Source organism: Musa acuminata, chromosome BXJ2-6 (genome assembly GCF_036884655.1).
Source record: "Musa acuminata AAA Group cultivar baxijiao chromosome BXJ2-6, Cavendish_Baxijiao_AAA, whole genome shotgun sequence".
Taxonomy (NCBI): Eukaryota; Viridiplantae; Streptophyta; class Magnoliopsida; order Zingiberales; family Musaceae; genus Musa; species Musa acuminata.
In genome coordinates, this window is record NC_088343.1 from 44,303,291 (window position 1) to 44,316,088 (window position 12,798).

At 36.4% G+C, this 12,798-nt stretch overlaps 1 protein-coding gene across 1 annotated transcript; it reads right to left on the reverse strand.

The window, feature by feature from the left end:
• Window positions 1-529: 529 nt before the first annotated feature.
• LOC135615899 (DEK domain-containing chromatin-associated protein 2-like) lies at window positions 530-12,374 on the reverse strand. The gene is made up of 12 exons (XM_065114983.1): window positions 12,244-12,374; window positions 10,619-11,616; window positions 10,479-10,512; window positions 6,052-6,128; window positions 3,848-3,907; window positions 3,650-3,760; window positions 3,445-3,522; window positions 3,131-3,220; window positions 2,527-2,959; window positions 1,674-1,780; window positions 1,103-1,133; window positions 530-1,023 (listed from the first exon to the last, which is right to left on the reverse strand). Exons 2-12 carry the CDS (start codon window positions 11,543-11,545, stop codon window positions 854-856), a joined length of 2,118 nt encoding a protein of 705 aa, XP_064971055.1. The 5' UTR covers window positions 11,546-11,616; window positions 12,244-12,374; the 3' UTR covers window positions 530-853.
• Between the last annotated feature and the right edge of the window lie 424 nt (window positions 12,375-12,798).

Here is a 12,798-nt window from a genome sequence, read left to right on the forward strand (position 1 = left end):
AACCTCAAGTATTGTTTTTTTATTTTATTTTAATATGTACTCTCAAAAATATATGTTTACATATAAACACCTTCACAATGTAGCATATTAGAAATCCAATTAGGAGCACTTTTGATCTTATAATAAATAATACTTATGTGATTGATTGGATCAACTTAGCATCTAACTCAAGTTAAGGTGATGATCATTGGCACTATGTGCAAATAAACTATCATCCTTCATTATAGTTTTCCTATATGAAAAGAAAACACAATAATTGATATTTTATTGGTATATGAAAATAAAAGAAATTATATTATTTTGTGGGTGTAACAAAGAAAACAATGATATATTCCTTTATTTTCTTTTATATTATAAATGTTTCCTTCATTTAATGCTGTTATTCTATTTTGCTGATGAAGGTGGTTGGTAAAGTAGCCACAACACACACTTCGTTTGACATCCTCATGCACGGCTGCTTGGCCAGTTTGTAATGTAAGTAGAGAGAAATGGCAAACAACAGTCGTTCATGGCTCTGAGAATTTGATCGTGGGAGAGAATTGAAGTGAACATTAAACCATATTATGTTCCTAATGCAGATGGAAACTAATAAATATTGCCTAGTTTACAATCAAATCCCAGTAAATATAACCAGTTAACTAATCTGAAGTCACACATTATCAGAAAGAGACTACCTACACCTCGGACATAAATACATGGGTATATAACTAGGAGTAGAACAGAGGTCCAGCATCAAAGAAGGTGCATTAAAATTCATGCCGAACTGAACTGCAGAGAAGGATATAAAAGTGACCTAACCTAAAAGCCAACCAACCAACCGGCAAGTCCCATCTACATGCCAGGTCCACTTGAATCAAGCTTCCACCTTTTTGCCTGTAGGTTCTGGATTTTCTTCCTTTTCGGCATCCTCTTCATCTTCGTCGTCCTCGTCTTCTTCAGCCTCTGCTAGTTTAGTCAGCTCTTCTTGGATCAGGAGCTTTATGGAGGCTTTTCTTGGTGTCAGATCCAGTTTGTAGTGGCCGGCTGATAGGTGAATTGCATATGGTATGAACATGGAGAAAAGTTGAGGAAGGAAACAAAATATAATTCAGAAAGCGCATACCTAGCTGCTTCAAAATGTCGGTAAAAGTTGCCTGAATCAAAATAGGAGGATACAAGTTAGTTCTTCAACAAATAACAAGACCACTAAAAATCATCAAATTCGGTAGAAAATGGATAAGTAGGAGCACGTTTGATTGCTGCAATGTTGAATATAACAACAGCATGATCAACTCTAAGCGGGTATTAGCCATGGGCTAATGCTGCACACTATTTGTATAGGACATATTTTGTGTTGCAATGCAGAAAAAACTACATGAAACGACTCATTCTGGTCATCGGGGACAGAGGCCAATGCTTAGGAGAGTGCTAAAGTCATCCCTAAAACAATCACAGGCTGGAAGATTACAGCTTCACTAGTACTGCCTCAAAGCCTATCCTAAGGTACATCTCGAAGTCATCTAGCAAATAACTTTTCTTATTGTTGGAATATTTTACAGAAAATTTCTCATATCACCTAAAAGTCCATACGTACGATAGATAGTGTGATCCAGGGAGGACCAATGTACATAATAGTTTTAAGACACTTACGGAAAAGATTCATATGTCAAACATATTGTAAAGTAGTGGCTCACCGTGTTAAAGTCAACTTCCTTCAAAATTTCACATATTTTCTTTCTCAGTTCCTCTTTGCTTGGATGCTCTGCCTCTGATTTTGCTTTACCTTTAGCAACCTTTTTGCCTTGATCAAAAGCAAATAATCTTTGCATCAAAATAAACGTAAAAAATGGACACTTATGTACGGCCTCAAAAAAACAAAACAATAACACAAATTAGAAGCTCAAACAGCAGTATGATCAGAAAGATGATCCAGTTAGAAATTCTGGAAACAAGTCAAGAGCTATAAGTAAATTCCTGCCACATCAAATCACAGAGTTACTAGGTATTAGAAAAAGAAAAGTATCAAAAGAATACTAGTTCGAAATTAAATTTTACAAGTAAAAATAATATAACACACCGTCAGTTACCAAACTAACCAAGAGATTTGATGATTAAAAACTCCAAAATCAAAGAATCTAAAAAACTCACCACCAATGGACAAAACCTGGAGAAAGAACTCCTAGATTACATGTAGAGTTACTTCTGAGCTCAAATAATGAATGATATCTTAAACATCGGTCTCACGAGGTTGCTTTAATCAATCACATCTACTGACATAAATAGCAACATCTACTGACTTTTAGTTAAGCATTAAGGTCAAAATTAGCTTCTGGTGAAAAACTGTCTTTTAGATTTATAGTCAGATAACTAGCCTAGGAGAAAATTTTGTCAAACAAATGGAATAGTGCTTACATGCCCATATGGAAAAAGTCATCCAACTAATCCAAGAGCATTGGAACCATGGGAAGACATCATATTAAGCAGATACCATAAGCAACTCACAAAAATATGTAATAAATTATGAAGAGTTCATGATTGAGAGATTACCAGTATCCTTTTCTTTTTTTTCTGACCTAGGAGTTGATTTCCTCTGAGGTGAACTGACAGTTCTCCTCTTCCTGGAGAAAACCTTTGCACCTACATCATCATTCTCAGCTTTTGAGTGTTTTGAAGATGATGATTTAGTAGGACTCTTCGTAGTTGCTGGAGTTGGAACCTTCCTGGAGCTGCTCCCCACCTTCTTTTCCTTACCAACAGAACCTTGTTTGGGGGTCTTCTTCTTATCCTGCTTGTCCTCGCCCGAGTCCTCTTCATCACGTCCATCTTCGTCAGATGCTTCTTCAGACTCACTTACCTTACATTCATTCTCAGAATGCTTGCCTATTTTGCCAGTATAAGGACCATTCTTAATGTCATCCACATCATCATCTTCACTATCCGTTTCTTCTGCACTCGGTGTGCCCTCACGCCTGGTCCGTTTCTGAATATCAAAATTGGAAAAAAAAAAGTGTGCTAAACTTTTTAGTCACAACCGATAACAAAAATAAATGGGCCAACAAGAACTAAGATAAATTATATAAATATTAAGCAATGCAGAAAGAGCAGCACAGGATAACTCAGTGTCAACTCTGGAATTTGTTTCTTTTGATACCTTCCTAGATTGCTTGCTGTGTGTATCTTCCGTACTCTTTGATCCACTTCCTTTGGCCACCCTCTTCCGCTTTCTAGATTTCATTGATTGCTACAAAATGAAGGGAAAAAAGATAAACATGTGCAATTGAACTAAAACATAACGATTCAGCAGTTAGGCATATATGATAGGAATGTGGTAAAAAATACACAAGAATCTAATATTGCAGTCCCTTTGTGCATAAACAGCATCAACATGAGCATCCAATGTCAATACCACTTCAAAAGAACTTTACTGAAAAAAAAAAAAAATCCAGCACAGTGGTAAAGGTAAACCTTGTCATCAGAAAGTACGTCTTCATCTATAGGATGAGGGGCAACCAAGAAGTCCAGCAGCTTTGCCACAAGGTCTTCCTGTTATACATCAACCAAATTATCAACATAACATGATCAGAAAAAGAATTGCAAGAAAAGTCATTCTGACCACCACGAACAACAAATGTATATTACAAACTTGAAAGTGAAAAATCTATGAATGAACCTTTCTGGTGTTGGCCTTGGAAACAGGTAAATCAAACAAGTCACACAGGTCCAGCAGAGTATCCTTTACATACTTGTCAAGTTTCTCCTTCATTTTAGCTCTCTGTTTTTCCTGGATGAAATAAAATTTTAGATTACAAAGAAAAAAGGGAAAAATAACAGTGACTTATTCCTGCTCAGGTATTATCAGAATACTCACATCACTTTCATGCCACACAAACCCAGAAAACTGGAGAATATGACTTTTGAAATTCACAGCCTGCTCAAAAAACACAACAATAATCATTCAAAACATAATAGATAATAGAGGTGCTGTCATGATATTCTCCAAAATTATAAATACAAAAAAACAGAGATTACTCAGAAACTATAGTGAAACAGTCTAAACTTTTAAAGACTGGGGGCGGTAATCAGACTTACAGCCTTCTTTTAAAGAAGTTTTTTTACTAGAAACAGGAAACAAAATGCCGAATTCATTTGAAATCCGAAAAAAAAAAAAAACAAAAACATAAACTCCCATAATATGGACCACTCAATTACTTGCATAAGCATTAGCACTGTAGAAAAATCCCAAGATAACAATTTGTAGTCCTAAGAGAAGAGGCACTTGATTCATCCAGGTCTCTTGTACTTAGAGATTAAGTAATCCCCGCTAGTCGCTAACACCTTTTTTTTAAGTGGATTAATCATGACAGTATTGTCATCATCATCCAGGCCAATAAGCAACCGAAAAGAAAATGATGTTTATAAGGTAATATTCAAAATTTTGATATTGCAATCATCCTTTCTATAGGACTACTTGTATATAAAATCAATGTATCTGCTCTTCAACCAACTAGTATATATGGTAGATTCAATGGGCATCCCAGCTGAAGAGACAGCATATTCTGCTCTCTAACCAATGGGCATCACCGGTGACATGATGAAATATTGGCACATAATCCATTGTTATGAACATGAATAAGCTATTTAGTTTCGAAACAGCATATACGTGTTCTGACCTTAAAAACACCTAGCAAGCACCACAATAATGTTAACAAAAAAGTCCTTAAGTTTATGCTGAGTAAAAATATTAATTAGCAACTCATGATAAATATTCAAAAAAATCACCTTGGATGCACTTCAAAAAACATACTTTCTCATCATTATACAACTAAATAAACTGTTACAAAGTAACTAGAGATCACATGGTGTTAGTGATAAAACATTTTTCATCAATTAGCTGCAAGGTCATGAGAGATTCTAGATACACCCGACATCTAAGATTCCGATCAAGATTAATCTGATACCGGTATCAACGCCTTGTCAGACCAATATGGTACCAATTTATTGAATGGTATACCAACTTAACTATCTGATATCACTAAAAAATAATAATAATAAATCATCATTGGTGAAAAGCTATATGGGCTGCAACTGGTCCTTGGTCGGATTAGTAAATACCATTCAGCACCATAATAACAGTCCAACCCATAATTGAATCTGATTTTGATTACTTAGACTTAAAAAGCCAGGAGAGAATGGTGATAAGTATACTAGAAATAGAGGGGAGGCAGGCACAAATATAAAGACAGATGATAACAGTATACACAATCGAGAATCTATCCTATTCTGTATATTAAGTGTATACCATAAGTTCTCAAACCACTTCTCCAGGATTCCTCAAGTACACACGAGATAATAACACAATGATTCTTACAACTTTCAGATTTATAAACTGACTTCTATATGTACAAATACAACCAGATCCAAGCTGCAGACTGAAAAGTGAACACTCCCTGGTTTATACGATCCACAAAATCCACAATGGTTCCAATGAACCAACAAAAGATTGTTGTCCAACAACAATCCACATAAATTATGATTTCTTAAGTGGTTAGTAAAATTCAGAAAGAAAATTCAACTATAAACAAAAGTACAAACCTATCTTTCATTTGAGAACTATCATGGTTTTGAGCAATTAGCAAGAAAATGAAATTAGTCGCTCTTGTTGGTATACAGTCTTAGCTACTACTCGAGCAGAAGAATTGCACCAACCCTGGACCAACAGTAACAAAAACAGTGACAACATAATAATTAAGAGAATAACAACTATACACAAAAATCATCTGCACCAACACTGGACCAACAGCAACAAGAGCAGGTAAACAAATAATTAAGATAACTGTAGACAAATACATATCTTTCACCTATAAACCATCATAATTTTGAGCAATTAGTGACAGCATGTAACTAGTCAACCTAGTTGGCATACAGCCCTAGCTACTATTCAAGCAGAAAAGTTGCACAACCACTGGACCAACAGTAACAGAAACAGTATTGTCCTATATCATTAAAAAAACAAGAAACATTGAAAACTCAATATAAAGCTGGAGAACAAATTTATGTAGCATCTTAATCCACCTTTCCTCTCCTTCCAAAAAGAGTCTGATGAATCAATTTTATATCGGCAGGTTTCTTCCTTGCTAGTTTGTAGGCCACTGAAACAAAAATTGAGAAGTATATTAAAATCATAGTTAGAAAAGGTGTTATAATGTAGAACCAATAGGAAGAGGGGAAGACAAAACACAAATAGAAAAAAAGGATACGAGAAGAAAGGAGAAAAGATTTATGAGAACATTAACATTAAAACTATCATTCCTCCTGAATTACGTTGGAAAGCCACCAATCATAGGCACAAGTCAACATAATCCCAACTAAAACCAGACTAACATCAAGTCAACCACAAGTTCCAAGACAATAACTTACCCACAACTCCAACTTAAGTTCCTAAACAATAACTCAACCCACAAATCCAACAAGTCAAACACAAGTTCCAAGATCAAGAACAGTAACTCAACATATAGCAAGTATGAGACCAACACAGATTATGGAAAAGACTTATTCCGTAGTCCACATGACTTGCATCTTGGACAAGTCCTTTTAAAACCTTAGTTGGATCTCCATTACTAAATAAGGAAAAGAAATTTTCGAGATTATAAAAATAAAATATAGCTTTAAGTTAAACAATGCGTAAATCACCAATGCACAACCAAGAACAAAGATGAGAGTAACAACAGTTCACGCATTGGAATAAAGACCAAGAAACAGCAGCAGCAGCAAAAGAAATTTTCAACTATTTGGGTCCAGCAGCATGGATTCTTTTTCGCCACTGACTAAATTGAAATTAGAGATAGTGAGATACAAATTACAGCTAGGTTTGACAGTGTTGTGCGCTACCAAAAACAACCCTTCTTTTTTAAAGCTTCTGCCTGTGAAAAGGATTTCACAAGAATCAGCATGTTTTAGTTTCACATATACTGAGACCTCGAGACTTCATAACATGAAGCAGGTATTATGAGAATGTGGGTAGATATATCTGGACCATGCACTAAATATTTAAGAATCGGTTTCCTTCTGAAAATAGTTTGTATATAGTAAATACAGTCAAGTCATGGGCTTCTAACCTAAACTTGTGATGAAATTATGAAAATATAGATAAATTGCCCTAAATGTGGTATTGCCCATATCATCTGCAAGTTGTGCAGGTCTTAGCATTGTCTAAATCAGTCTTATATGAGCTTAGTTTTCTTTTTTAAGTTAAAAGGAGCCTTACAGAATCAAGTCATCAAAGGTCTTACAGAATACAGAGTTCTTCCTATAGTTCTTTCAAGCATTTAGGTCATTTGTCGAGCTGTGCGGATGTTAGTATAGCCTAAATCATTCCCATCTTAACTATGTTTTGGAAACTTATGGAAGCATTTGGGTGCTCACTAAATGGTTCTTTATAGAGTCTAGAGGGCCTTCCTCCGTTTCCTTTTACTTGGCTAGCACTTATTCTTTCTATTTGTTTCTTTGGGGCATGCTATGCACTTCTAGAAATCGTCAATAGTGACCTTTATATCTAGGCATCGCCTACTTGGCCACTTCCCTTTTTAGCTTACCTGGATCCAACTTGAAATCTTTCTTTCAAGATCCATTCTTGACAAAGATAAGCCATTGCTTGAAAAGACAACCATTATTTCTAGGATCAACACAACTTATCTAATTCAAGATCAGCTATTTGTTGCATAATTGAAAAAGTCAATTGGATCAAGTTAGGACCAGATGTGGCTTATGATGTGATCATTAACAGAAACAGAGAACTCTCTTGTAGTGAGATATTTTCGTCTTCCCAGGAGATTTCTTCTAGCTTGTAGCTTTTTCTTCCTGGTCCAACTTCTAAATACTCTCTTCATTCCAGATAAAATTACTTGACAGCCATCATAAATTGTTTACTGCCTAAAGGTGCCGAGGATTACAGACAGCTTGTTCAACTTCAATTTGAGTTGATGGTGAAATCAGGGCATGAAAACATTATCAAAGCAATGGTTTCACTGCTTCACATCCCAATTTGGTTTCTTGATGCACATTATCAAATATTAATTCCTACATCTGTGAACTAATCTGTATTAAAGGATTTGGACTACTGCAACATGTCAACTTGCTGAACTTTATTTTTACAGTAGATGTATGCTTTATCCAGCCAAAACACTCCAAGTTTATTAAGATTTCAGTACACTTACATGGTTTCCTGTTGTCTCATTAACATGGTTTGCAATACCATATCATACCAGTACGGGCAGTACGTACCAGTCTAATAAAAGACCGGTATGGGTGGTACATCGGTACACCTTAGTGTATCATGTGTCGATACGTTTGGTACAACTCGATATTTATCATACCAACAACTGATCGATACACCAGTACAGTACGGTATCCAGAACCTTGCTCATTAATACATGCATGAATTCTTGAGTTGGATTGCATTAGTTAGAATATAAGTCATCACAGTTTGCTAAAAGAATTTGCTTTTTAATGTTGTAAGCTGTTTATAAAAAGAAGCAGCACAAGACCATAATTGTTCATCATAAAGCACAACAATGAAATCTATCGGTTCATATCATATATGGCTCACATGAAGAGCATAATGAATAATGTATACATGATGATATACTTTAGCAAGCATAAATCAAAGAGAATAGCAGTATGAAGGTATCATTTAGTTTGTACTTTATATCATGGCTTTCAATGCCCACCAACCCAGTCCCAGTTCAATCAGATGTTTTAGCTGATTTCTCAAATGTGGCAATCTTCATTGTTGGTCCTTGCTAAAATAAAATTGTCAAATGTTGCCCAAACTGAATCGACTTGGAAGATTCAAGCTCAGACTAGATCAATCCGGAAAATTTATATTAATTTGATATTGATATCACCAATTTGTCTTGAATTAACCATGAACGACACTTCCAGCAGATTCAACATGAAAGGTTTTAGTAAGGGACCAGTCCAATCACTCTTCACTTGATCCTCTTTCCCAAACTTCCTTTTCTTTACCTATTCGCCAACTTCATCCTCTCTCCCTGATCGATTAACACAAAACCATCTACTAGCATAATATATTCGTTCTTGCACTTGAATTTTCTTTTCTTTAATCTAGAGCTATATGATTATGGAAGACCGTCCCCCTTCCAATTTTGCTTCTACTGACAAAATGCTCCAAAGTTAAGTCACATGTCTCAACATTTTGTATCTAGACATATCAAAACAGGACACTGATAATTAGCAACATTTAATAGTAAAAAACGCAAAGTTTAGTAGTTATAATATTTGACCAAAATCATGTGTGACATTCTAGAGACCTTCAGATTAGATTTAATGAATTTGTTAGGGCATATTATTTACCTCCAGTTTTAATGTTTTCTAATTCACCCATGAAAAACGTTCTAGCACAGTTACCTATTTAAACTAAAAAACAACCGATCACCTCATTTTTGTTCGTAGACTCTAAATTGTCTTCCCCACCAATGATCACAACCATGACAACATTGACAGTAATGGCAGTGACAATTGATGGTGGTGAAATGGTGATGGAGGAAACAATGACAATGGCGACCAGAACTACAATGCTGATGGTGTTGTTGTCAATGGTCTATGACAGTGACCATAGTAGTAGCAGTGATGATGTCATGGTGGTAGCAGTGATGATTGTGATTGTGAGTGAAAATGCTAGCTCAACTAACTAATTGAAAGGCAATTAGATATTTGAAAATTGAATAACTAGTTGTCTAAGAAGGTAGTTTTCATTTTCTGATTAGTAAACACATCAAAGTTTTCAGTTTTCTTAACAGAAAATTATAGATCTGAAGAACTTTTTATAAATAAAGACAATTTCTTCTATGTTTATTACACTTCTACTTATGGAATTTAATTAGTTTCATCTGAAAATGTTGATATGACAATTAAAGATAGTCAATATTGATCCTGTAAGAATTCTTCAAATTGCATTCATGTGGATGAAACTTGATTCTACCACTACACACTAGGGGTTTTCAAAAAGGCATAACCTGACTACATGTACAATAGTTGGTTATCAATTGTTGATGCAAAACAAATGAAACTAAAAAAAATAAATTATAATAACTCGACAACCAATCAGCACAGCATTAGAGCACCTGTCCAATATTCAGACTTCCATAGGATCTAAACACCGCTAGCAATTCATGAATCAAGCCCCATTGCAGACAAGCTTTTCAGTATAAATTGAATTACCATGATAAGCAAGAATGTCCAGTCCCCACTGGGAAGATAAACTTGCGTTCAACAAATAAAAAATATCATGAGAGCATGACACAAATAAGTCCTTCAATTAACACAAGAAAATTCCAGATGCAAAAGAGTGAAGAATAAATACTTGAGAAAAAATAAAGTCCTTGACTTGCAAACTACATGCAAAATCAACTTAGTTCTAAATATGGCATAATATGATCCATAAAGTGCATCATAAAAGATTTTTGGATTATTTAGCATACCATTAGGTATGTCCTTCAATGGAGTGCCACGCCCCTGTAACCAGACAGATCTTAGAGAAGATATTATTCATGTAAAATAGTGATGACACTCATATAAACCACAAAAAACGTGCAAAGTAATCAAATGAAGAATAAAGTACCTTTTCAACTTGAAACTCTCTTGATGGCTCTTTTTCAATAACTTCTACCAACCTCTCTACTGTTTTTCTCTCACGGACAGGGCGTTCAATAGATGAAGTCACTGGACTACTCAATGAATTTCTGGCCTTTGTCACACCCTCCTTTCCTTCTCCTTTTTTATCAGCCTTTTGCCCCCTTGATCTTTTTTTATTCAACTTTTCCTCTTCCTTGTCCTCATCAATCTTCTTTTCAGTACTTCCAGTGTCTCCTTCCTCCATGTTATTTTCTTCCTCCTTTGATCCTTCCTCCCCTTCCCCCTCTTCTCCTTCTTTTCCCACTTTCTCTTCTTTTGCTTCTTGTTCCCCTCCCTCCTCGTCCCCATCTTCTTTTCCTTCTTCATCCTCTTTTGTTTCTTCTTCCCCTCCCTCCTCTTCCTCATCTTCTCCTCCTCCTTCCTCCTCTTTTGCTTCTTTTTCCCCTCCCTCCTCTTCCCTGCCATCTACTTCTTTCTCATCTTTGAAATCCTCTCCATCAACCATCTTTAGATTCTCAAACTCCATTGCATTCTCAGCTTCTGCGTCAACCATTTTCACATCTTCAGCTTTAATAGTATTCACATCTGCAGTTTTGATGTCTACTTCTTTTGCTATGCCATTTTCTTCACCCTGCTTCTTTTCATCGGAATCCATCGTTTCTTCAACATGCTTCTCTTCTTCATTGCTTTCACCTTCATTTCCATTCTTGCCAGAATTGGGCACAACACTCTTATCTTCAGTTGGGGGACCAGACCCATTCATCATTGTGGTTTCTTCCACTTCTTTGTTTTTACCTGCACATTCCTTCTTTTCAGAATCAACCACAACACTAGTCTTACCTTCAGGTGACAAACCAGATCCATTTGGCATTGTGGTTCCCTCCACATCAGATGATGGGTTCTGTTCTGCCATCCCAGGCGGTACAGAAGCTAGGATGTGTACAGAGGTAACTATCGATTCAAATGTGTTTCACACTACACGACCTGGAAACATGCATGACAGAAATTCAGTAGCTATCGAGCTGGAAAAAGTTATAGAGAAATTACATAGAGACCACTTCTGAAACTACCAATCGACTCAGCTCACTGCAAAGCCTTGATAAAAAATTTCCCATATAGGGCATTTGTACAGGTTATAGGATGAGAGGAGAAAAGGCAAGTTTTATGATGCAGAATAACAAGTAAATCATTAATAGAATCTTAGTCACCAAGAATCCACCGCAAGATTGCAACTTTAATACAAAGAAGTAAAGCTATCTCAACTGCAAGAAGAAAACCAGCATTAGATATAACAAACTTCGTTAGAGCACAAATAGCAATGAAGCTCCAAAACAGCAACTCGTCGGAACAAAAGGAAAAAAAGAAAAGAAAACATATATATTACGGAGTTCGAAACGCCTGTTGCTGCACTATTCAGTTTCCAAAAACCAAAAATTAAAGAAATGAAGGGATAGGAAAGAGGAAGATATGGCGGAAGGACATCTTATTGAGAAAGTTTCGAAACCCTAGCTGTATCGATCGAGTTGGCGTGGTTCATAATAACAAGCAATCACGACAAGAACACCAAAAATCTCAACTATAGAGAGATGAAAAACCTATGGAAGGAGCTACCTGAGGAAGATCTCGGTGCTTTGAGCGATTAAATCTCCGGAATTTGGCAGCCCGGTTTCATACTCGTCCCCCCAGTCCCTCCTTCCCTCTCACTCATACAGAAAATAGTATAATAAGGTGCTCTCTTTTTGTCTTTTGAGAGAATAAATATTAATTTTCGCCTTCGTGTTCGACTCGAAAAGTTCCGGACCTCAAATCCAATCTCAACCGGACTTTATTAGGGCAAGGTTCGGCTGGCCAGGCTCCAACAGGGTCCATCTTTGCCTTGCTCATATCCCTCGTTAAACCCACAGCGGACCCCACTTATCCTTCCAATTACGCTGTGAAGGGGGAAGCTGAACCCTGCCCCGGACCGAACGGCAAGACGAAGCCGGATTTGTTTCGAGTTAGTGGCGCCCACTGATAAAACCCGTTTAAACCAAGCCACGTGTTTGTAGACGTTGACAACACACTGTGGGGCAAAAGGCGGGCTTCGGTCCGCAGTACGTTTAGCGTTTCCTTCTTGAGGGTGGAGGAAGTGCTCGCATCGGACGGACACAGTTCGATCGGGTTCGG

Bases quoted from the DNA above. Each gene is read 5' to 3' on its own strand.
- LOC135615899 (XM_065114983.1), bottom strand. From the start codon at position 11,545: ATGGCAGAACAGAACCCATCATCTGATGTGGAGGGAACCACAATGCCA. The intron at 10,513-10,618 runs GTACTTTATTCT...GTCTGGTTACAG, and splicing joins GAGAGTTTCAAGTTGAAAAG to GGGCGTGGCACTCCATTGAA. The intron at 3,221-3,444 runs GTTTACCTTTAC...TTCATTTTGTAG, and splicing joins ACGTACTTTCTGATGACAAG to CAATCAATGAAATCTAGAAA.